Genomic DNA, 27,299 nt, shown 5'->3' with positions numbered 1-27,299 from the left:
CACTCATACACCACTGGGGTTCAGGAATGAAAATACATTTGCACATTATGCAAATCATATTGACAGCATATCAAATGCTTTTATTAGGCTAATTATACCAAGGTCATATCTGTCCATAGCAACTGATCAGACCCATTCAAACCAAGTGTCTGGAAGTGTTTGGGTTGACTGAAAGGTCAGCTAATGCTTAATGTGTTGAGACAGCTTATCATGTAGCACTTTGTGCCTGTGAGAGTGATTTCTGTCTATGGTGTAATCATCGGTAATGGTTTCTTCAGTGATTAATAGGAAAGCAGCCATATCAAAGTTTTCAAATGTATTTTATCATATTTGGGAAAGAAACATGTTCTATGCATTAATTATGATAAATAACAAGATGTTTGTAAACATGTACAGATGTACAGTATCTGATCCATCGTGAGCAGATGATGAAATAAAGCATTAACCAATGCCAGAGACAAAGAGGGCCTATAAAGGTGAGGTTTGACTTCAGTGGAGATACTCTGTTTTCAGGTTTGATGTTAGAATAATGTATATAACTTATCTCATATTTACTCTTTTATATTCCTTTATTCTTTGCACTACATAGCATGACCATATAAATGTTTATATCTGTGTGTAAGTGTCTTGCTATGTATTGAATTATTTTTTCAGGGAGACAACATCAGCAAGGGGATCACCGTAGTGATAGTAGAGGTCCCTTGAGCAGGGCGTGACCTCTGAACTGCTAGTCAGGAATGTGCCTAGTTGTTGTCTTTTAAGGAGAGGATGACATAAAAAGAAGAAGTATTACTCTTTTATGGCATCATGCCACAAGTGTTGTATTACTGTTGTTTTTCTGCCCCCATCCCTTAGAAAAATAATGTAAACAGGGAACGCCCCAAGAGAATAAAAAAGAGGTTTCGGCAGAGACATGTGGAGAACGGGTTGGAGATCTGTAACTGAGCACATCTCTGTCCGTTCTCCTCGCGAGTAAAAAATATAACTGTTGTCTTCTCCTTTTTGTGAGTGTGTTTTAAATGTTCTAGGTTGCTTCAACCTGACTGTTGAAACAGGGCAGATCTATATTTAATAAGCTTAAGCTTTTGCAAAGCAGCAGCAGACCATATAAAAATATATAAAGCAAAACAAAAAGAATTAGCTGTCTCTTGGCCAAATAGGTTAAATTGGTGTAAGAACATTCTAACGGTTTGTCCAGCTTCCTATTTTTTTAGACATTTTTGCTTCATTCCTTTCAAATCATTTCTCCATTCAAGGCGTGACACACACACACACACACACACACACACACACACACACACACACACACACACACACACACACACACACACACACACACACACACATTTTGGCTACAAAATCTTAAGGTCCATTATGTACAAATACTATTATGTAGATCAGCTATGGGGAATTTATTTCCACATAATGCATTTGGTTTGTGACATGCCTGGCCTCGCGTTTCATTTACCCATACAAAATGGCCCTTCCAGTCCAGCTGCTTTAATATTGTGAAGGAGAATTTTTTAGCATTCTTCATGGAGAAACATGTTTGCTTTTCATATATTTATTTATTTATTTTAACAGATTTTCTTTGAATGCAGAACTGAAAAGATTGCTGACCTGCACCCCACGCTCACTGAAAATACATCACCCCACATGCAGAATCAAGCATGAGAAGACAATGCTTGATACTGCGGAAAAAAAATATTTTTACCAAAGGTTTTATAATGTCACTTCACATTTGAAAAATATGATTTGGGGAAAGCCTGTGTGTTACCATTGTGTGACATATTAAAATAACTTAAATATAAAACAGGATGACAACACACATTCAAAGACCCTTTTATTGGATGACTCAGACTCCTATTATCCCTCCTGGCTTATGTGGAATTTTCGGCACTGTTGTTCTACATGTGCAAATGTATTGTTTATTGGAAAGAAGCCTCAGATTAGTATTTGTGCAAGGAACGAAGCAGAATTACATTATGATTATAATTCCTCACCTTGTATGGGCTGTGTGCCTTATGTAGCTATTATATTGAAGCTGCAAACTTCTTCTATCGAAAATAAAATCAGCTATCAGTTTTGATTAATTCCTACTTTAGTAAACTACTGCAGCAAAAATATATTTTTTTAGGAGGAAGGGTAGTGCTGTCAAAAATAATAATGTGCATTAAAAGAGAAAAATCCTACAAAGAACAAATGGAACTTTCAATAACAGGCTGCTACCATAACTAGTTAGGCTTTTTACTTCCCATGACTGATGGTCATTGCCAATGTGACAGATGGAAGTCAACTAAATTATGAAATAAAAAAATAAAATGTTGGCATTTGAAAAATACCATTTGCTCTGAAGGAGAACGACTGTAGAACAATTTTTGCTGAACACAGAAGTCACCAGCTCTTGACATCCGGTCTAAGCAGATATGTAAGTACAATACTCTTCTTCTTTTTTTTGCCTAATCAAATAAATGGATCTCCATCTTGGTGTGTGGCTGTATGGCAACTGTGTAATTAAGTGCAGGAGTAAACCAGATTTAACTGGTCAGTGTGGTGTTACTACAATGACAATGATTTTTAAATGCATTTTTTGCCCCTGGATGTAGCTTATTGCGATCCTTAAATTACTGTACATGCACACCTTCCTTGTACTTCTCCATGTTGAATGATGTTACTCAAAAGTCGACATGGAAATTGAATGCATAACCATTTATTGTTTGGCTTATTAGAGGCTAGTTGGTGTGTAGAAAATAAAAACAAAAGTCAAGTAATTATTGGTGAATTTATGGTCAGATGTCTGTTGAGACAGCAGTTACAAACTCCCAGCAAGAGGGATTATTGTCTTCATATAGAAGAAAGAGAAGAACAATTTGTTGATCTGATTTGATTTTTAAAAAAATTCAAAGCTGGACAGTTGGACACAACTGGGACAGATAAATGTGTTATACACACAGAGCATTATCTAACTTTCTAGTTGCCCTTGACAGAGACTGAACTCCTTATGGGTATCACACCAGCTACTTCGGCATTCTGACCTTGGTGATTACATGTATGGGTATTCTTGCCCAAGGAAGAGTGAACGTCAAGCTGAATCTGATGTAGTTTTCCAATTCAAATTATCTTGTGTGTCAAGGCTAATAAAGCTTATTTTTGCACTGCTGCTATAAGATTTTGTTTTCAAAGATGAAATCAGTTATCACTCACTTTGGATTGTTCTTGCTTCAGCAAGCCAGTCAAATTTAATAAATCAGCAAGAGACATACATCTTCTTGAAAGACATGCGGAAGAATCCTACCACACAAATATAGATAGGTGTTAGTGTATTGTCGATCTGCTTGAATTATTTCTTCAGTGTACACAAAGTACTTGTTGAACAAGAGAGCACTCAGTGAAGAGTAGAATTTGGTTTAACACAACAAGAGCTCAGTCTGAACACCCTAACCCTAACACCCCCACCTCCCGCCATAAAAGAAAGAGTCAGACAGACAAAAACAGAAAGCGGTTATAAATACACAGTAAAGGTCTGAGCTAATTTCATTTAAGTGGATATAGCATTTCAGTGGACCTATAGGTCCACTGAAATGTAGTGTATACACTAAAGATCATAAAAATCACATGGCCACAGGGTGTGTTTTTTTCAGTACTATACTAAAAAGTTTGTATTCCAATGAGTTAAGTCATAGTTCAGACCCCAAATTATTAGGTTGAAAAAAATACTATTTCATAAGCTTCAAGTAGTTTTCAGCATGGAATAATATGTTTTGTTACGACATGTAACTAGACAACTGCATGCAATAAATGAACTATGTAAGTAAGCACATATGGAGTTATTTTAATCTCACATGATAAATGAAAATACATTTCATATTTATCTAGGATTACCTAGATTTAAGTAATAGTTCTGCGTCATAATTTAGAGATAACATTTAAGATATTTTGTGTAAATTGTCCTTTAAATAAAGATACAGGAGCCTTAATCTCATTGGAAGTTAAATTGAATATCGTGGGGAAACAAAGCAGAGCTACCCCTGAATCCTCCTGGAAATAATACAGGCTGCTGCTGCAGAGAGCATCTTCTGTATGGAAATAAATCATTTTATTTGTCTTTGGTCTTTGTGTATGTCGGCAAGAATAACGCAGTATGATGAGTTAGGATATTTAGATATTACTTCTCTGCTTTTCTATTTTTCATCATATAGTCTTCCCTCTTGAGAGTCTTGTCTTTGACTCCTGGAAGTAAAAAAAAGTTTCAGATTGTAGACTATAGTGAAATTGCTAAGGTTGTTTTGAATGAAATGACTAAATCTGACAGTGAACTTCTGTGTTTGAATGCACAATTGTAATTAGTAACATCATACCCTCACAATACACAATTATCATTGATATCCATAGCATACATACACTTGGAAAGTGATGAAGGAAAAGAATAAATGATGAAAGTAAAGATTAATAATTATAGTGGCATTTAAAGAGGACAGCATCAAGAGGACAATGTCAATTACTCTTCTACAATGTACTCTTCTTCTATGTTTCATTTATTTTTGTCTGATCAGATTTTACAATGTTGTGTCAAAATGTCCTAAATTTCCTCTTTGATTGCGAAGCTCTTTAGTTCGCAGAGCATTCACAAATGAGGAGAGCTACAGGTGAAGCAGTGTAATATTGTAGTCCACATTTCTTCCAATGATTTTTTTTGTTCCTTTTAATTTATATTTTGCTCCCTGTTATAAAAATTGACTGCCTAAAATTATTATAATAGTTATATCAGCACTCTAGCAGGGATGCACATAGAGTCAATGTATGTCTCCATTTATTATTATATAATATTTGAAAGAGGAGCTGATGAAGGCTTGTGGAAGAATGTAGTGATGCTCTCCAGGTGCTGCAGTTGGTGGGGAATACATTGTGCCGAAAGAAAATGATGCAGTCGAACTCTATGTTTAGCGATTCTCAAAAGACCCACAATTTTACAGCAAAATCATTTGTTTTGCTGAGTAAGTATTGATTTAAAAAATTTGCTTAGCCTAAATACGGTTCACAGGGCAATACTGTAACTATTCAACCTGTAAAGGCTCCAAGAACAGAGAAGTGTCTTCCATTAATTGTTGCTATGCCAAAATTTCATTTTTCATCATGCATTGATAACATACAGTAGGTGATGTAAAACACCTACAACTTTACTTTAGTGCGTTTATTTAAGTTGTGCAACACATATATGCAGACAGCAAAATATATCTACTATTGCCACCTTTTTTCACCTTTTTAAATTTCTTGGTTATTTGTGTTGGCCAATTCATGTTTGTTATTTTATAAAATTATCCACTGCATCATCAAGTTGTCTCATGTGTCAGTCTTGCCAAAACAAGAATTAGACATTAGAAATGAGAAATAAAGCTATAGTTACAGGTTTGTGGTGTCACAAGCTTGCTGTTATTATTATGTTCTGGATAACAGTTACCTGACCCAACTTGAATTTACTGTTGCACTGGGTTGCTCTCAAAGAAAGCCGGATGGTCCTTTCCGTCATTGTTGATAGCACTGCAGCAAGAACATTACAACGCCAGCTAGTTTCTATTACAGTGGACCTCTGTGCTGCAAATGAATAATAAATTCCTGGTAACTCACTGGTAAGGCTGTATGAATACACATTTAGCTGGAATTTGGAAAGAGTATCATAGAGCTTGAGCACTACCCTGTGGCATATTCATATATTACACATGAAACATACAGTACAGTATAAGGAAAGTCAGCAATTTCGTATCAATAATACAGATGATTAATTTTGATCTTCTGGAAAGGGCTATTCTTTGTTTGATTAATCACTTAGTTTTGGTTTCCAGATGTTGAATGTGTCGTAAAAGCAAATAAAGACAGTCTTCACTTGATTTATGGCTTCAAATGTTGTCAAAGATACCATATTTCAACTTTTCAAGAGAGACACTAAGCATATACAGACATATAAGACATTAACAAATATACCCATTTATTTATTTTGTATTCTAAATGATTTGGAAAAAGAAATAATTTGCTCCCTATTTAGATGTGTCCACACACATAGAGTAATTATTTCATTCCTTCTAATGATAATTAATTTGAATGACCCTCCTGACTTTTCGAATGCATCATGTTAGGTTTAGTGATGATGTGTCATAAGTAGCAAGAGGCAGAGACACTTTCCTCCCTGTTTGCAGAAGACCCAGACCAGGGGCTCCAGAGTTGACAGACAAGACCATGTGATTAACTGTCTACATGGCATCTTATTAAATTGTTGGTATGATCTGATTACATCCCGCTTCAAAGCGTTGATGTATTATGATTGTCAGCGTTAGTGTGTTCATCAGTTCGTCAGTCCACCAAATATCTTCGCAGATTGAAAGATGAAACAAAAAGCACATCACGCGGGCAGCAAAGAGGATGAAAATAAGATGCTGACCTTGACCTTGAGACAAATAGGTCAAGGTTAAATTTCAACTTTTGTACACTCAGGAATCGGATAAAGATAGAAAGACGAGGGAGAAAGCTAGTGTGAGTAAGACTATAGATCAAAGCTAAGTGCTTTGATCTATGAAAGTTTGTCAGAGCACTAACTTTGATTTTTGACCAATGCAAGTAGGTCAGGGTAAAATTTTGAATTCAGGGGTGGTTGCAATCTGTGACTGCCTTGGTTCTAGTTCACTTCTGCAGCAGATGCTGGAAATAAACCCAGTGTCGTTTTTGGTGTTGGATTAACGAGGTTTACATACAAATGGTCAACGCACTGCCTTCATATAAATTAGATAAGATTACAGAGGGTCTCCAGTGTAGTTGTGAGGTGTAGTTTTCTCCAAGCACTATTGAATCAACTCACATATGTTGAGGTTCACTGTTGAAATCTGAATAAATAAACCAGTTTCATGGTTCTTTAAAGGATAAAGCTCTGGGAAGACATATCTGAAATTTCACAATTTTTAATGGATTTTCTATTGACATGTACTTCCTTCCCATATCCAGGTGTTTAAAGGTTATGTCATTTTTGCACTGTATATTTTCACTTTTACTCCCTTCATACTAACACACATAAAGCTGCCACAATATGAAGGGTCTTGAAATTTTATTTATTACACCATTGCACATACTGTACATATGTGTTTATTGTACATTTTAGTGTTAGTGTTGGCTTTCTGTTTATTAAATCTGGTTTTTGCTGTTTGCGCTTTGTAATCTGCTTTTATTTTTTGTGCACCTGTCCTGCTTTATGTGCCTTCAATTGCCCCTAGGGTTTAATAAAGTTTTTTGAATTTGAAATTTCGTCTACACAGTTTCTTGATAGCTGCACTCTCATTAAATCCAATTTCATAGACTTTTTGATTTTTGTCTGTCAAAAGACAACAAAACCCCTCAAAACTTCGCCGTCCAAAAAAGTAAAACTGTAAATAAAAGAAAAAATAAAATAATGAAGAGAAAAAAAAAAATCTGCAGAAAAATACTAACATATGATTGGTTTATCATTACCCACGTGACAAATGTGACCAACCCAAACAGGAAGTGTTACTGTCAGACAATGTGAGAGTCAAGTCTCTGTAAAACATCGCACATTGTGAAATTAGAACTAAATCGTGTTGTTCGTTTAACAGGTTTTGTGTCTTTAAATACGTTCATCATTCTAAGGTTTCGGGCTGCAGCTAAAATGTTTTCTGTTGCATCATCCGCTGCGGGTCATAGACGAATACTGTCAAGTATTCGACATTACTGTAAGAGGGCGCCGAAGAAACTAAGGATATCCGAAGCAGTTTCTGGTTCCGAATTGGGGACAAATATTAAAGTGCAGGTAATGTCACCACATCCTTTTATTTTGGATGATATTCCTTCGTAACCTGCTTATAGCTGCAAAACACTACGTTGTACAGTGTTGATTCTAAACTATTAAAGCTAGATCTGAAATTTGCCTAAATTCTAAGAGAAAATTTAAGAGAATAGCTGCCAACATTTATGTTTAAGGGTCATGATTTGTTCTAATAACCTGCTACCAACCGATGTGACATGAATGTGTCAGTATCGGTATACCTTGCACACAACCAGTATACTTTTAATTGGAATTGTGTCGTGCATAATCCCAACAGTAAATTACTGTTTTATCAAACATATTGTTCACATTAATCTCAATCAGCTCAGGGTACACCCTCAACTATGACAATAATATTTTTACTCTTTAATTTTCAAATGCATTTTCATTTCTGTATTGTCAGAAGGCACAGCTAATTGCATTTTTTTATTTTCTCTTGTAGGGATGGGTTCGTTCTGTGAGACCTCAGAAGAAAAATCTGTTCCTCCATGTGAATGATGGAAGCTCTACAAAGCACTTGCAAATAGTCGCAAGCTCAGAGCAGAGTGATCCGTAAGCTCTTCACTGTGATTCCTTGTATATGATCCTTCACATTATGTTCTAGGCGTGCAGAATGCACAGATTTAAAATATCGCATACCTCTCTTTTCTTTTTCCCTGCTTTAAGGTTGCTCACTTTTGGTAGTGCTGTCGAAGTAACAGGTGTCTTGAAGAAAAGTACTCATCAAAAACAGCCATTTGAATTGGAAGCACACCAAATTCATGTGATTGGAGAATGTAATCCTGTGGTATGAAACTTACTCTCTTCATATGTCCCATACACATTTTTATTGTCACTGTTTTTGCTTCGAAATATAACTTGTCATTGATGAAAAAAAATTAGTGAGCATGATTTAAGTTTGTTCCTTTTTTTTTGGAGGATTTTCCCTTTAAAATCAAAGACCGGCACAGCATGGAGTATATTCGCCAGTTTCCTCACCTCAGGTGCAGAACAAATGTATTTAGCTCCTTGTTGAGAATACGGGGTGAGGCCAGTACAACAATTCACACATATTTCAAGGTGAGAGCATCAGAAAATATAGTTTTTATAGAGATACTTTTCATGTTTATTGTACAATTATTTTGATTTTTTTAGGAAAATGGCTACATTCAGATTCACACTCCAATCATCACCTCGAATGACTGTGAAGGGGCAGGGGAACTGTTTCATGTTGAAGTGAGTATGTGTTTTGTGATAGTTTTGTGTGAATTCAGTATGTTGATGATTTTGTATTTAATGTCACCTTCTATGAATGATTGTTTATCAAAGCATTGATATGATCTTAAGGATTAATGTCATTGTTGAAAACCTCTTCTTTTACTAAAGCCACCAAGCATGGAGACTGATGAGAACTTCTTTTCTGTCCCGGCTTTCTTGACTGTGTCTGGTCAGCTTCATTTGGAAGTGATGTCAGGGTGAGATAAACTATATGAATACATCCACGTGTGATTATCCCTACGTTTTGTGAACTTTAAGTATCTTAATTTTATGTTCTGTGTTGGAAAGAAAGAAACAGTAATAAGCACATATACTTCCACAGACCTATATTTCTAATTCTGCCTTGCCAATCACACTTCTAGGGCTTTCTCTAAGGTTTACACATTTGGGCCTACTTTTCGTGCAGAGAACTCACAGAGCAGGCGTCATTTGGCTGAGTTTTACATGGTGGAGGCTGAGGTCTCGTTCATGCAATCCTTGGAAGATCTCACAAAGGTACATTAGACTTATTATTAAAATAATTGAGGCATCAAAGGCATTAAAATATGCCATCTCTTTATGGAAGTGATTGAAAATAGACTTGCAAGATTTTTGGATGATTTTTTGTGTGCTAATATGTTCTGTACCACATCAACACCAGTTTCACTATTTTGTTATTATTTGTCAAATTTGCTTTGCATAAATGGATTAGAGATGCACAATGTGGCATGATTCAAATTCAAGTTAGCACCTAATTTTGTTGCAACTTTGATATCTCCATTAATATGCTGAAGTACAGGCCCATTGTGGAAGCATTGCCTCATACAGAGGAGAGACCGTAGCATTAAAGTTATTTGATAGCCTTTGATGAAGAGCAGATATCACAGTCCAGCCGTGTATTGAAAGATGAGTACCTTGAGGTTCTATGTGTTGAAATTGAAGTACTTACGGCTACCTTATTTTTCTCTTATGAAAACGTGACTAGAAATATTTTAATCATTAAACGGGGCCTGCTCCTTAGGTCATGGAGGACTTGTTCAAATCTGTCACAGAGCATGTCTTGGCTCAGTGTGCAGAGGATGTGGACTTGTTTCACAAGCATGTGAGTCCAGGACACAGGGTGAGTCCTTGAAGAACATTTCTTTAGATTTGGAGCACTACTTTGCTTCTTGGGGTAACCAACCACACCTGCATTTGTTGTCAGTATTGTGTCTGTTTACCTCTTTTTCCAATTGTGTTCATGCATGCGAAGGATACTATTAATGTCATGCTGACGAAGAGATTCCCTACGTAAGTTTTTTTTTTTTTTTGGAGGGGGGGAGACAAAAATTTAGATTAAGAAAAATCTATGAATTTATATTTTGAGCTCAATCTGCTTTTAGGATTACTTACAGTGAAGCTATAGACATCCTGAACCATAGCTCGGAAAAGTTTATCTTCCCAACACAGGTAAGTGGCAGTGGTCTGAATTTTCCCTCTACTATTAGATTGCTACTGACATTATTATTCTTCAGAACTCCACATTGACTTTTGCTTCTCTTTTCTGCAGTGGGGATGTGACCTTCAGACAGAACATGAGAAGTACCTGGTGAAACATTGTGGCAACATTCCAGTCTTTGTCACTGATTATCCTTATGATCTGAAGCCTTTTTATGCAAGACACAACAAGGACGATCCAGAGCATACAGTAAGACAGGGTTACACTGTCAAAAAATTTAAGTGAATCAATGATTTAACCACTCAATCGTTTCCTTGTAATGGCAGTTGAGTTATTGCGCTGATTTACATATCCAATGTGACTTGCAATTTGTGTGCAGGCAGCTGCAGTGGACCTTCTCGTGCCAGGAGTTGGAGAGCTCTGCGGAGGCTCGCTGAGAGAGGAGAGGCTGGATGTGCTGAGGGCTAGGTTGGAAGAGTAAGGACATGTACTCTAAGGGTACTGGGAGGCCCATGCTAATAAATTTAGAGATTTGTGTCATGTCTACCTTGTGGCTTAAGATTTCTTTATTTTTTCAGTGACACTAAGCATGAAGTCAGTAGTAGTGTTGCACTAGGTTTATGTTTTGCAGTGGGTGTGTAGAAAAATTGTTTTCTCTGCAATAGTAAAGTTTCCACTACAGCTCAGACAACTGTTACGTTTCAGAGAGAAATAACACACATGAAACCAGACATTTCAGTTGTAAAAACATGACCTTACTCACCACACTTTCAGTGGTAAAAAATTATACAATATACTTGGCATTTATAGTGCATATGTAATCATATTGTATGTCCTATTTGTGTGTTGTTGTTATGATATATATACTATATATATATATATATATATATATATATATATATATATATATATATATATCATATCTCACATTAACCCCTAAATAAGGACTATTGTTCAAAGGAAAGGTGAAATGATGTTACTGACTGATTAAAATTGGTATACATTTATGCTGATTAAAAATAGGCAACTCTGTTCATTATGCTGATGAATTTACAACATCCATTGCCAATATTTGAAAAATAATATTTTAAATTGATGTTTGGGAGAATTTATGGGACGTAATTTTACTCTTACCAAGGTCTTTTATCATTTTCCAGGGTTGGATTAGAACACACATACAGCTGGTAAGGCAAAAATATTTACAAAAACAGCATTTAAAAGGTACATTTCCAAATCAACAAAGTTACAGTGACATTATTTATTTGCAGGTATCTGGATTTGAGGCGTTTTGGATCTGTCCCTCATGGTGGCTTTGGACTGGGATTTGAACGATATCTGCAATGCATTCTTGGTGTTGACAACATAAAAGATGTGATTCCTTTCCCTAGATTTTCCCGTTCTTGTCTTCTATAAAACACAATTTGTACTTGTAAAAACTTTTTTTAGTGAAATTTGTTTTTCTGCCTAACATGAAATAAATATTAATGTCAGCCTTATTCTTAATTTGTCTTTAACCCCCCACCCACACACACACACACACACACACACACACACACACACACACACACACACACACACACACACACACACACACACACACACACACACACACACACTCTGTTTTAGAGCTTTCTCATCAACTGTGCATGGTTGTCCTTTAAACTACAAAGCATTTAATTTACATCTGTCACTCCTTACCATTTCAATCTTCTTCTTTTCCTTTCGGCTTTTCCCTTCAGGGGTCGCCACAGCGAATCAATTTCCTCCATCTAGCCCTGTCCTTTGAATCCTCTTCTCTCACACCAACTACCTTCATGTCTTCCCTCATTACATCTATAAACCTCCTCTTTGGTCTTCCTCTAGGCCTCCTGCCTGTTAGTTCAAAACTCAGCATCCTTCTACCAATATATTCACTATCTCTCCTCTGGACATGTCCAAACCATCTCAGTCTGGCCTCTCTGACTTTATCTCCAAAACCTCTAACTTGTGCTGTCCCTCTGATGTACTCATTCCTGATCCTATCCTTCCTGGTCACTCCCAGAGAGAACCTCAGCATCTTCATCTCTGCTACCTCCAGCTCTGTCTCCTGTCTTTTCCTCAGTGACACTGTCTCTAGACCAAACAACATCGCTGGTCTCACCACAGTTTTCTACACCTGTCCTTTCATTTTAGCTGAAACTCTTCTATCACACATCACACCTGACACTTTCCTCCACCCGTTCCATCCTGCCTGTACACGCTTCTTCACCTCTTTTCCACACTCTCCATTGCTCTGGACTGTTGACCCTAAGTACTTAAAATCCTCCACCTTCAATAACCTCTCAAAAATTGGTTTTCAGAAGTCGGGGCAAGTAGATTATTCTTCCACGAGATGGCGCTTGTTCCAATTCCAATCAGATAATACAGTAATTAATTTTTTCTCTCTCTAATTTTCTGTTTGATTTTGTATTTTATATCATTATTTTTAAGCAAAAGAATAAATAAGTATCATCTTCAAGCTATTCAAGATATTGAACTATCTGGTGAGAGGTTCGATTGATTTGATAATATAAAGCCAGATTAATTTACATAAATGAGATAAAACAAAATTATCCAAACCTTCCATGGCGTTTGACAAAAAAAAAAAAAAAAAGAAGTTACATTTCGATCAGCTGGTCAAAAGATTTAACGTGTTTTCGGACACTTGACGCTACTTGCGCGGGGATCGATCCTCCCATCGTGATCGTCCCCGCGCGGCCCATCCCTCTCTTTGCTCTGTGGGCGTGGTGTGAGTTGGGAAAACAAACTGCAGGCGCTCCGCGGTACTTCCTCACCCCGCATCAGTTACGTTCCCCTGCGGTTCTCGTCGCGTGCGCAATTCCTCACGAGTCGAGTTGCGCTTTTCTTTTTCCCCCCCAATTAATTGGGTTGTTTGTTTGGGCTGTGGCGCGCAGTACCCCCCAGGACCGACTGGCCACCTCTCCGACATGCAGTATTCCCTTTGGTTTTTATCAAATGGAGGGAGCAGGATGGACCACTGACAACGACACGCCGACAACACTTTGAGCGGACGAGCCTTCAGGAGCCGTCATGTACTAGTGACAGACGGGAGTTGTAGAACCAGAAGGAACAACAGACGGAAACAAAAATGAGCGGCGGGGAAATCCTTTTCCAAGGCTGGCTGAGAAAGTCACCGCCAGAGAAGAAACTCAGAAGATATGTAAGTGATTCACTTTTTCGGTTAGTTTATCAAAAAAAAAAAAAACTCATTTGTAATCAGTTTTCTTCAGGAAGAATCCAGTTGATGGCTAATTTGTGTCTACCGAGTGTTGTCAAAAGATATGTGAAGTCCAGTTGTAACAGGTGCATCCCATTACTTTTTGGACCTGTCCCCACTTTCGTCTGGGGAATACCAGGAGTGGGTTATTTTATATATTTAAAAAACAGGAATCCATATTTTATGATAACATTCTGTATTCTGGGCCACCCTTTTAGGGCCCCTGTAGTGACTTTGAGGTAAGCCTTTCTAATAGGACTAGCCTCCAGCTGTCTTTAATTTTGACTAAGTACCTCTCCTACATAAACACAAACTGCCATTTGTCTTTATCCAACTGTGATGAGGTAATGTCTTATCTAACACTGATGTGACCAGTTTCCAGCTAATGTCACCAAATAATAACCCCACACTCAAGGTTTTGGAAACCAAAGCTGCTAGTCTGTTGCTGGGTGCTGTGCAGGGGGATGGTGCAAATCAGATAATGGGATTTATGGAGGCAGATACAACCATGAGACAATCTCCCATAAATACAGCTGTCCCCTGTTTATGTATGGTGTTGCGTTACCAGGCCTCTCTCTGTTCCTATTAGCTGACTTTGCCATGATGTCATCTGTTTCATCTGGAAATCCATCTTTGAATGTCTTCAAATGCACCCCCTTGTCTTTTCCTCATTGTCTTCCACTTAAAATGGGCTAATGTTTACACAGAGACCACCGTGGTCAGGATGGGACAGCAGCTGCAGTACTGCAGAGGAAAAAACTTGATTGGTTCATAGCAGTACTGTATAAACAAGACTAAAAAAAAAACTTGCAAGGCATCGTGGAGCCATCATAATAGCCTTGCTCGAGCGCAAGAGCAGAGAACAACCTCTCAGCCCTTCTCACCGTTTGTCACTCTGAGCAATAACCTATAAATCTAACAACAACGACACACACACGGTTCCAGCAAGAGGGCAGTGTCATGAGATAGAAAATCCAAAACAGTCAGGCTTGTGAGTGCAATAATCTGTCCATCTGAAATTCCTTCCACTTAAAGTAAGTCTACAGACAATTGGGGCCATTTACTCACTAGTATTGCTGTCATCTGACACAGTTGAGGTCCTAATGTATTTTCAAATAATGCTTTCACATAGTTAGACATTCCTGCCTGAAGGTGCACTGTTGTTTCTCAGATAACATGGTGGCGTGTTTTATCTGCTGTTATATTCAAATTAATAGGTGTAAGGCAAGGATTGTTACAGAGCTGCCACTGCCATGTTGATTGAGACAACACTTTGGACTGTTGGGCTGTGTTTAGGAGATTATTTGCAACAATGAAAATGTGTTTTAATCCCTAACAACCCTACCCCTGTCAATATTCCACCCATTTCTAACGCGAGTCCTTTCTAAAGAAGACAAGGCCTATGTTAGGTAATCAGTACTTAGTTGTAGAAATGATTGGTCATTGTTATAAAGAAAGTGTTCCTTAACCTTCCGCAGAAGATTTCCGCAAAGTTGATATATAGCTATGCATGTTAAATCCACTGTAGAATCCAGTGCAGAGTTAGAAAAGAATAAAAACAGGTACTACCGCCACACGTCTGATATGCAAATCATATGCAAAAGCATGGAGCAAAATATTTGTGGCAGTTGAAGCCTGGAAGTAACCGGTAGTTAAGACAGGAGACAGCATGTTTCCTCAGTAACAAGCATGACGAGTCCTGGTTAAATGTTTGCTAATTGTTCACAAATGTGATTAACTCAGAGCAGTGACTCACTCTCTCTACAATAGCTCCTTGCTGTACAAACACATGATGAGCATAAACTTTGTGCCACCCCCCACCCCCATCCCAAGCATGTGACCTCAGACGTGTAGTCACTTTTTACACATGCTGCATCTCCACCGAGAAAACAGTTGCACTCTAATTTCTCAGAGCTGCTAAATGAATCACTTGGTAGGAATCGTCTCTTCTCAGTGGCTGATCCAAGCTCCACTAGTGGGTGATGTTTTATGAGTAGGTAGGAGTGGCCTAGTTGCTTTTTTTGAACAATGTCCAGAATAAGCAGAAGGAACATGAAAACAACTGAGTAATCCAGCACTTGCCCAGAACCTCTTGCATAGCTGAGATTATTTTACTCATCAGACAGTGGTCAGATGGTATGCTTTGTAATGTCTGCTGCATTCAACTCTAAATTATCTTTTATTTGTAGCTGTTGATTAGGAAACATTTCATCCCTTATTAAATTAGTGACATAATACATTTGCTGAAAAAATATTTTTCTTCCTTGGCTTGTAATAAACATGGGAAAGGAAATCTTTGGTCTAGTTTGCAGTCCTGTCTTGAAAGTTTTTGTTTGTTCCTAGAGGGGTACACCTGTTTGTGACCTCTGATGTTGACATATGCATAATAAAACATCACAGGTGAATGAGTCATACATCTATGATTCATACTTTACATGCTCAGTATGAATGATGCATGAGACATGTTATAGTGTAAACAACTGGATTCCTGTTCTCAGGTCGTGATCAAACTTTTGTTGGCCAAACCCTCCCATCTGGCCGCTGTTGTCTGACATCACAAACGTGTCTGTTCACATACAGTAAAGCGATGCCACATTCCAGACAGATCATATCAGCAAGATGATAGCTGGTGCTTCTGCTTTCCACCTCTTCCAGATTCAAAAGACTTGAATGTCTTGCCCTGGTGGATTGTGGGCTACATAAGAGGGTGGCAGGCAGTGAATTTGCAAGCCTAGCAGAGCAGCAGCCGCCTGTGTTCCACTATCAGCTGCTGGGTCTTCTGTTGTTTTGCAGAGGGGCTTTGGGAAGTCCTTGCCCTTAGAGGTCAGCTGAGAACGCCACCCAGTTCCTGCTTTGACAGACACCCAGTGCTCACACAGACATTTTCCTTGTTCTACTTTATCTAGGGGCCTTCAAATGGGCCTTTCCCCAAAAGCTATAAAACTGTGATGGCTTCGTTTGCTGCAGTATCACACTTTTATTAGATATAGATATTCACTAAGAAAAGATCTGTCTGATTGACATAATGCTAGAATCAACTGGACATGTTTACATAGATGATTCTTAGATGATTTTTAAACTTTATCAGACAAAGTTGCTATTGATCGATTTCCCCTCAGAACAAATTTTTTTCAGTATACCGTACACAATATTATACTTTGACAACATTTTCTTGAGCAGCCCCAATTTTATCCATTCTTCTCATGGTGGCCATCTTCAAATCTTTGTCATAATATCCTGTTCTTTGCCATGAACTCGGGTTTAGCCTGTGTGCTTTCTACCACCAATAGCAGATGCCAGACTTCCTTTGGATGGTACTGGCAGGAAGTGTTGTGACAGAGGCCCTTTGACAGGGAAAGCGATACGTTGAGTCGTAGTACATTTATGTAGTTCCATCTAGCAAGATGACCAACTGATCTTTGAAAGTTATTCTGAAGGGAATTTAACTTTAGATATTTGTATTTTCCTTGTGATCAGGACCGGTGAGAATTATAATAATCTGGGCTTGCGCTAGCCATTCGCGACATCGCCATAGGTGTGTAAATTCCAGATTGGCTACAAGGTGTTTAGCCTGTGTAGCCACAGTGGCGTTCTTTTATTTAGGAAAAAAAGGCTAAAACTTACAACTTTTTTGGACTCGCGAAAATCCCCGAGCGATAAACTTTTTCTCTCGCTAGCCCCGCTATTTCCGTCGGCACATATAGCTGACGGAAATAGCCGAAGCATGCCGACGGAAATAGCCGTTGGCATGCTAAACTAAACTATGGCATACCAATGGTGTTGTGAACGTGAACAAAGGCTGATGAAGGCTGTTTGCTGAAACGCGTCTGTGATTTGCCCATAATAAATTAAGTATAAAGTATTTATCTGTGAGTGCCGGTTAACTGATTTTTTAATACATACACATCAAACTACACACGTTGGGAGGCAGATTGACGGGCAGCGGCTTCTGGAACATGCCCCAATTGAGCAGCTCGTAGGGGGGACGACCCCTTGCTCAAGAGCACCTCGGCAGTGGCTGGGAGGTGAGCTGACACCTCCCACCGTCAGCTCACACTCCTGGTGACATCATGGCGGGAGCGGGATTCGATCCACCGATGGCTGGGGCGGTCTGTCTACGAGACATCTGCTCTACTGCTGAGCCACTACCAAGAATCAAATTAATTAAAATCAAAGTGTCTAATTCAAAGTTAAAATGTCTTCTAGTCTAAGTAAAACTTACAAGTAAACATTGAGTAATATTATGTATGACTGCAAGTTTTCAATTGTTAAATTTCACATTTATACCTGCATAAAGTAGAATAGAAATAAAGATAGTTAAGCTTGAACTGTTGACTTTAGTGTATTTTTATAGGTAAACTGAACAGAAGATTTGCCAACAGAATGCACCAGAATGCAGGAAAACAACCCTATTTTCTAAAAAATTTCCCGGGGGAGGCAACCCGGACCACTCCGTGGAGGGATACCACGACACTGAAGGTCACATTAATAGGACTTGAAATAAAAACAAAAACAAAAAACAGGGATCATAAACATCTGACTAAAATATTTTCTGGGATTAATCTGCTTTAGGCTGCAGTTGCTCAGTTGGTGGGGACTTGTCTTGGGGGCCTTGGCGGCCAGTTCAAGACACACACGGAACAGAGTGTAGGGTGATGGTTTGAGAGATACCAGTTCCCTCCTGGATACTGCTGAGGTGCCCTTGAGCAAGGCACCAAACCCTTAACTTCTCCCAAGGCATCAGCATATGCCATTTCACTTCATCACTCCACTGTTCACTCCACTGCATGCGTGTGTGTGTCCATTGAGAGATGAATAAAAGATTCTTCTTCTTATTTAGTTTATCCAGCGATCAGAGTTTATTATAGGTCATGGAACTGTACTTGTGAGATTGTAAGACAATTATTGCTTTGAGAAATAGGTTGTGTTTTGGTGATATTCTGACTTTTATAGCAGAATAAAATGAAAGCTGATATCGAGGTCTAGCAGCATACAGGTACTGATGAATAAATTGATATATATATATATAATGTTTTACTTGCATAGAATATGGAAGTAATCCAATGCAGATTGAAGGTGTTTGTTTTCATTTGGTTCACTGTTCACTGTTCAGTAAATGTAATTGTTCTATTGGAGTGCACTATAGCTAATGCTAAACTTGGATAACTGTTTCAGATCTTTTTTTTTTTTTGCATAGTTTATTAGATCTAAGCAGAGACATAACGCCAGCAGCTCTTACATGTGCTAGTTGCTTGCATGTCACATGACTGGCCTTCTGAGGCAAATAGGCTTTTCAGTTGTAAGAATTGCAAGAATTACTACTCCTTATCCTACAAATTAATTTTATGTTTAAAATATATAAATATTAGTGCTGACAACTGAACTTTTAAAGAGAAGTATCTGTTGTTGTGTTGTAACTTGTGGCTTATTATGAAATGTTTTCACCCAGGGACTGTCGACTTATCACAACCTACACTTTCTGTCTGACTCCTTGATTTATCCTTAAAACAGCACACAATTACTGTACAGACACCTGAAAGGTTCCTTTGCCTTTTTCTGTATCCCCTGAGCAGCCTTTTTTGAGGTTTAGCATAAATGGTACATGGTATACAGTGACTAACCCAATCACTTCAGGCTAACAGTTACTTAGGCCACTCCTCCCCTGGCATTGGTGAATAAACAAATTAATTTGATAAAGGAAATGTTTATCAATTCCTTTATGGTGTTTACATTCTAAAACATAATTTCGCATGTCTCAACAATGTAGTGTATCACACTGTCTAATTTGGTTTGAATTCAGAGGGAGAACGCATTAAACATACATATCTACAGCTATTTGACCATATAAGATCGGAGGAGAGAAACTATGTCACCCAGTCACTATATTCTTCACCTATTTTCAATACTCAGTCTGACTGGCAGAAATCCTCTCAACAACAATAATACTGCTCATTATTGTTGTAATGATAACAGTAACATAACTAGAACCAAGGCAGTCATACACTGCTGCATCCTGTGACACCCCTGAATTCAAAATTTTACCCTGACCAACTTGCATAGGTCAAAGATCAAACCTAGTGCTCTGACCTAGTTTCATAGATCAAAGCACTAACTTTGATCTATGCTCTTACTCACACTGGCCTCCCTTGTCTTTCTATCTTATCCAGTTCCTGAGTGTACAAAAGTTTAAATTTGACCTTGACCTACTTTTCTCATGGTCAAGGTCATCATCCATTCTCATCCCCTTTGCTGCCCAAGTAATGTGCTTTTTGTTTCATCTTTCTATCTGCAACGGTTGTGAAGATATTTGGTGGACTATCGAACGGACGAACACTAACAATTACAATACACTGCTCTGAAGCAGGATGTAATAGCTAACTGCAGGCAGACACATGTTCTGCGTGTGAGATAAATAATGCATTTCTAGGTGGTCCTAACTAATGATTGAGAAGTGCTTGATACTTCAGCTATGCAAAACCATTTTTTGGCATAATTCTTTTAGTTCTAGACCTAAATCCCCACATTGTGGCTGCACTTACAAACTACATATTATGGAAGAGTAGACTATTGCCCTTGACGGAGGTGTGCTCCCCTCTGGTGTCCCTCTTGTTTCTTTAGACATTGTACAGCTATCGTGGCGGCCAGTCAGGCAGCTGGAGCATGTCCCTGTTGACACCAGGTAGGAGGAGGGATAAGACATGGCCAACACACACGAAGACATTTACTCATTGTCGCTCCTATGAGTAATGTAGATTTACCAACGTCGCTACTTGTAATTTCTATATTTTGTCTGTTCTTAAAATACACATTTTATAGGTCACACAGGCTTTGAAATACAATTTAAAAGTGAACTTTCAACTAATTAATCTAATTTGAAAACTTTAGATTGCTGATCACAAGTATCTTAAAATTTCTTGAGAAAAGAAAGTCATGTTTTCTCAGAATAATTCTTCAAACTTTACTAATGAATCTGTATGTCTTATCATCATGCCAAAATTAGGCTCAGCCAATGTTTTTCTACATCACGTGGATTTAAAACACCTGAGATGTTTTTGAATTATTTGTATGTGGAAGATCCAGGCAAAGAGTAAATGGCAATTACTTCAGTGGAAGCTTAGACTTGAACAAACTGGTATACCAACTGGTATTGTTCAAAAGCCTGATTGAGTCTTCTGATCTAATGCACACAAAGGCAAGCATTAAACATTAAAACATTGAAGATATTCTGGAAATACCTTAATCTAATGTTAAGACATTGATTTTTTTGTTTCAGTCCTGATAAATGACCATCTGAGAGAAGTATACCTGATTTGTCATATATTTCCATTTGTTTTGTAATAAATATGAATTTGTTCTCACCAATGACAACAAAGCAACAGCAACATCATTTCGGTAACTGTTAACAGATTATTCACTCCAGTGTTATTTATCACTGCAAGCATGACAAAGTAAATGTCAGTTTCATTAGTGGTTCAATGCTGTCACAACGTCAAACAATCGCATAATTTTGGGATAGGCTTTAAGCCATATTTTGTCCCAGAAAGGACTTGTTGAACTTAAACATTTTGCCAATGATCGTTAATGAAATTTATAATAATGATAATAATTGTAGTAAAGAGACATTATGTTAATGAGTTGTGTGTGTTCTCCAACTACATTTTGTGTTTTCCATGTATTTTGTTGATTTACTACATGCAATTACCTGAATACAACATTGGTGGCTGGCTATAATGATATAAACTGATAGGCGAGGAAAGTATTTAAATTAGAATGATGGTGTTACCAATTATGTTGTCTAGGTCAGACTGTTCTCTCGTATGTGAATGTTTCTATCCTGGTTAGGAGTCAGAGACCAGGAGATGCTCACAGCACATCCTCCATACACAGATGTGTATGAGCTGTAGCAGATGGCAGAGGCAGGGGAAGTGACACAAAGAGTTCTGATTAAAGATAATGCTCCCCGTTACTCAAAGTGTCAGATGGGCTCACACTGAATAAGCCAGCCATTAGATTATACAAAAATTTGATGAGGGATTATTTATTTTCCTAATGATGGAAGTGTTCAATTGCAAATTGCAGATCATTATATTTACAGAGACTTTGTGAGGTTCTTCGGATGTAGTACAGATTTTGAAATTCATTGTACTCATGATCTGGATGAATGAGAGCTACGGATAGCAAATGCAGCAAGCCTCTTTATCAAGGTCACACCTGTAGGATGAACCTTTCCATCACAATTGTGGAATCACATTTCCTGTAATGTCTTGAAATCTGTGTCAAATCAGGCTGTACTGTATTATGAATACAGTAAATGGCTTTCCATGCCATGTCTGTCCATATAAGAGACCTAGGCAATTCCACAGAAGAGGAAATATCAGGAGTTAATTGGTTGTACCCTTAAAATGACCCTGGTTGTCTTGGTGTTCTATGGCTAACCTTTCACCCTCTACCTTACAATACACACATTTATCCGCAACTGCATTTGCTATGTTAATGTAGTTGATGGCCTCCCAAAGCTAGTGTTGCTTTTTCACCAACTAGAACTGGTGAAAAGGCAAATCAAACCCGAGCAGTTTGATTTGAATTCCATTGGTACTCCAATATATCTGATATGAAATACCTGTACATTTCTGTATGAACTTTTTTTTAAACATTTTTAAAGTGTACTCGTGGGGTAGACAAGTAGGACAGTTCTAAACAACCCAGAATCATCTGGGTGTCGTCACGACTCTGACTAGTAGTTTGCTAGAGCTGTTGAAAAGGTAAAATTTTCACTTACTGTTGACACATCATTGGACTCCTGTTTTGTTTGTGACTTGAAATGCATAAAAATGCTCGATAAATGTGTGTTTTAAAGTTTGTGTAGGAGATCTGTCTGATTATTATCTCGCTCAGAGCCAGGGTGCAGAGCCATCTATGATTTGTGGCTTGAAAGGAACTGCGCCATTTTTCCCAGTTATGTACAGTTTTTACACAGGTAAATACAGGCTATTTATGTACATACATTGTCCAGCAGACAAACACAACTTTCTGTTTACGCTCACAAAACTTGTTTTTGCTGAATGTAAAGAAGACTCGTACTGAGTTTGGTAAAAAAGCGTTTCAATTTGCAGCCCCTATGGCGTGGAATTAGCTCCAGACAGACTTGAAATTACAGGAGCTCATCTCTTTAAATGCTTTTAAAACAATAGTTAAAGGTAGGGCAGATGCTGAAACATGTAACTGTTTCTCCTCACAGCCTATAGCACAGATCATTTGTTGTTGTTGTTTTTATTGTAATCTATTTTATACTGTATATCTCTTGTCTGTAAATGTTGTAATTTGTCTGTATTTGTAATGATCTGATGTGCGACTGAATTTTTTTGTTGCCTTCTTGGCCCAGGTTCCTCTTGAAAAAGAGATTCTTAATCTCAATGAGGCTAACCTGGATAAATAAAGGTTAAATATAAATAAATAAATACAGATGTATAGCAAAGCACCGAAAAGAAAAGATCGACTAGTCATTTTAAAGGGGGGATAAATGGTGCCTTGACATTTATAGAGAAACATTGGAAAGCAATGTAATACAAATATGAGTGTAGCCAAAAGCTGGGCTATATTTTTCTAATGTAACTTACAATAACTGGATTCTCGCACTTGCAGAAACTCCTGTCTGTTCCTGGAATTTGGGTTAATGTGTGACATACTATTGATTTGGACCACATAATCAAGCCTCTGCCATCATTGTTTGTGGCACTTTGTTTGTCTTCCATTATGTTATTAATAAGATTTGTCAGTGTTAGCCATTTACTTTTACAATCATGGCCATTTTTTACATTCACCTTTTAGTTCATACATTACAAAGTGGACCTCACTGTTGATATGTTTCCTATTTATGCAGTAGAAGAGACATGGCATGAAGTGAAGAACTAAATATTTATCTTTCATCTTTGCACAATTGCACTTAAGTTGCTGAGACAGTATACAGCACCAAAACAGAACAGATGTTGGATGAATGCCTTAAAAGATATATTTTAGGAGGTATGTCATATTTTCTGTCACTGCTCAGAATCACTCAATCAGCAAAGTGATGTGCTGCATCATGCTCTTGTGAGAATTTGCCTCTTAGAATTAATTAGTGAAGTGTAATTGCTAACTTTTCAAAAAATGTAACATAAAATAGTGGATAATAATAATGGATGGATAGATGGCAAACATAGTATTTTCTTAATTGTCCTTGGTTGATTATCTGAGACTATCCTAGCAGTCAGTGTGCAAATGTTAAATATTGTCTAAATGCATTCAACAACTTTGGCTGCAAAAATACAAAAACAATAAATCTTTTTTTAAATTTTTTTTAAATTTTTTAAACTTGACTCTGACAGTAGGCTGCTGGGAGTCTTTTAGTATGGATCTGGATGCAGTCAAACCTGTCTAATAGGACTGAAGAGCCATGGCTGCATTGACAGGTCTTATAAAGAAAAATAAACTAATTCATGACAAACATGCAACAGTTTGTTCCATACCATTGTGCTATAATTTAATGGTAATACTTACTCAAACATAAACAAAGATATATTTTTAAGAGTATTTCTAGTCTCATTTCCGGGTAAAAGGCAGTCCTCAATCTATGAACAAAATTGGTTTTGAGACTCTGTTTGAGACTTTGTTTTTTAGTAAATTTCAATTTATAATCGCCATTTAAATTCTATTACTACTCTAAGTAGGGAAATACTATGCCCTCAGACTTACCAGACACAATTACAGGATATAACAACAACATATAAATAAAACACAGGTATACGTCGACTTACGTCGTTCGAAGTAACATCTTGATTATAATTTGGTTTAAAAAAAACAACACTAAAAATCACGTTTACATCATTTTAATTGACTTTACATCTGTCCACCACAAAGATTAGAATCATAAAATCACTTATCTGTTAAAAGCACATATCAAGTACATATCAAGTTACTGTACAATCATTAAGGATAAAACATATCACACTAAAATACATACGTATAGTTCCAATATGTACTGTTAAGCATCATTCATGAGTCCCGCGAATGATTTGAATTCAGATTAATTTACACACGGTAAACTTTTGCTCCTTCTTATTTAATCTTGGAGGAGAAAAAAATCTTTGGTGGACTCTCGACCAGATTTATGATCGAATCCAACAGCTAGAGTCAGCTGTTGATGTTGACTATTCACAGACGTCTACATCTGCAATGTAAGCCACCAAAATTGAATGTACAGTAGATATTGGTAAATTTTAAATAGTTTTTTTAACTATTGCAAAATAATCATAATTGTTGACTTTTATCACCTTAAAAAGGCTTTTCATTTATCATTCATTCATAAACAAAGCGTCCGCAATGTACTAATCAACATCAAATTGGAGAGATAGTCACCAATACCACTATCATAACTCACTTTGTACTTTTTGCCAATACCATTAGCACTCGATTTTGCTTTATCAGCAATGATGAACAGTTAAGTGTCCAAGGGGGAATGAAGCTTGATACATTGAATGCTCACAATGACACATACAAAAACAAGATGGGGGAGATGAGTGTTGGAGATGCACATATGCAGCAGTGCTGCTCGGTGGGGGTTGTGGCAGAAAGGAGAACTGCAGTAGTCGGACATGATGGCACACGGTTGTTCGTATCTACGAATGTTCGTGAGTTGGATGTTCAAATCTTGTGGACTACCTGTATTTCATTTATGAAAGTGATCTCTTTTAGTTCTAGGAATGTTCCTGTAACACTGCACAATGCAAGTTGGGATGCTGGGTCGTAGAAAACATCCCAGCGAAGTCACTTGATTCCCCATTTAGGTTAAGTCAAGCATTTTTCCTCTTACTGCTTGGTGTTGCTTTATAGTTATCTAACTGTTCTCTCCTCGCCTTTTACTTGAATGTAAAAACATTGCCCAGAAAAATTCTGCTTTATAGTCATAGTCATAGTCAACTTGATTGTCAAATGTACCATATATCCAAAACATACAGCATAGATAAAATTACAGGCCTCTCAGATCCACAGGCAGTAAAAAAACACGATAGAACCATTCTAGTGGGAGAGAGAGGAGAAGCTGCGTGTGCACGTGCTGCCATCCTATCCTGTCTCATCCCAATAGTTAACGCAATCCAACAGAACCCTCCAGAGTAAGCATAGGTGACACTGGCAGGGAAAAACTCTCCCACTGAGGCAGAAACTCTGGGCTACCACTTAATCTACACTGTTTACCTTAAGACTGATCAGGAAAACTGCCATCCATGGCAGTCATCGTCAGTGACTGTCTGCCTCTGGGTCTCCATACGTGCCGCTTGTTTTACCACAACATAGTAATCTTCAGTAGTGTTCTGGCTGTTCATCTGCATAAGAATGACCTATTTAGGTCTTGAAAACACAAACTTCTGAAAATGCACTCCAGTGTATCCCCATAAAAACACCCACTCTAGTGTCATCTTGTTAATGCACAAATTGCAACATCTCTGAAATTGATGATTGCCCCACATCATCCACTGTATTACAGTTCCACCCGCAATAGTTGAACACTACACCAGTGAGGATTTGTTGCAACGCCACTGAAATCTTTTTCTGTGGTGTTGATTTTGAAGTTACAAGTACAAGTCCAGACATACATTTTTTTGCCTGACAGTGGATGTAATGTTTCAAAAAGGATGCTATGTGAATGCAATGTTTTTGCAATGTAGAAGAAGAAGAAGAAGATATACTTTATTGATCCCCTTGGGGAAATTACATTTGTCACTCAGGTGTGCATTTCGTTACATTTTTGTGTTAGTGGTATCAAGATTAAACTTCAGTTCTCAACAAACTGTGTATTCTAGTTCTTGGATGACTACTTGAACTCTGATGGGTTCCAACTTTACTCACTTTTAATTGCAGTCTTACCACACTGTGAACAAACATTCACTGGCAGATCTTACCCAAGGCACCTCATCCTAACTGCAGCTAAGCTTTTTATAGTCTTGAGATAAACCTCCTTGCCACACGCCAGGATCGTCACAAATGCTGGTAATAGATAATAACAGTGAAAATGTACACAAGCAGAGTGGTTACTATGCTCAGCTGCAGTTATACAGTGCTGGTGTTTGTGCAGCTGTGCACTGTGTGTATTGCAGCAGCAGGTAAGGTTCAGACAATCATGCGCTGCACCTCTTCTCCTCTTATAGGAGAAGAAATAAACACGGCTATTCTAACGTAATATGGATAAATACAATGTTTAGTTGGGATGTTTGCTCATGAACATTTAAACATGTGGACTATGTTTATCACCCAGCCTGTTGACACAGCCTACTACTACTACTATGTGCACACACACACACACACACACACACACACACCCACACACACACACACACACACACACAGACACACAGACACACATACACACACAGACACACACACACACACACACACAGACACACACACACACACACAGACACACACACACACACACACACACACACACACACACACACACACACACACACACACACACTGTTTGGCTCTATTACAGTACTGTAAAAAAAACAAAG

The 27,299-nt window shown here is 37.8% G+C and overlaps 2 protein-coding genes across 4 annotated transcripts in view; both read left to right on the top strand.

Moving 5' to 3' along the window:
- Nucleotides 1-7,518: 7,518 nt before the first annotated feature.
- On the top strand, nt 7,519-11,992 carry nars2 (asparaginyl-tRNA synthetase 2, mitochondrial). The gene is made up of 14 exons (XM_068317079.1): nt 7,519-7,807; nt 8,265-8,374; nt 8,489-8,609; nt 8,741-8,881; nt 8,957-9,037; nt 9,188-9,276; nt 9,442-9,574; nt 10,080-10,178; nt 10,311-10,348; nt 10,441-10,507; nt 10,608-10,745; nt 10,876-10,973; nt 11,654-11,680; nt 11,765-11,992. The coding sequence occupies exons 1-14, from the start codon at nt 7,667-7,669 to the stop codon at nt 11,907-11,909; spliced, it is 1,428 nt and encodes a 475-aa protein (XP_068173180.1). The 5' UTR covers nt 7,519-7,666; the 3' UTR covers nt 11,910-11,992.
- Nucleotides 11,993-13,295: 1,303 nt separating this feature from the next.
- The window catches only part of gab2 (GRB2-associated binding protein 2), a 38,065-nt gene continuing 24,061 nt past the window's right edge, over nt 13,296-27,299 (top strand). For all 3 annotated transcript variants that reach the window (XM_068317076.1, XM_068317075.1, XM_068317074.1), the window contains exon 1: nt 13,296-13,695. Coding sequence is in view for 2 of the 3 variants with exons in the window: in XM_068317075.1 (XP_068173176.1) it covers nt 13,624-13,695 (72 nt within the window). In the remaining variant the exon portion in view is untranslated. The remainder of the gene's footprint in view (nt 13,696-27,299) is intronic.

Source organism: Antennarius striatus, chromosome 6, assembly GCF_040054535.1.
Source record: "Antennarius striatus isolate MH-2024 chromosome 6, ASM4005453v1, whole genome shotgun sequence".
In the NCBI taxonomy this organism is placed as follows: domain Eukaryota; kingdom Metazoa; phylum Chordata; class Actinopteri; order Lophiiformes; family Antennariidae; genus Antennarius; species Antennarius striatus.
Note: the sequence above shows the minus strand (reverse complement) of the source record. Positions and strands in the feature narration are given on the sequence as shown.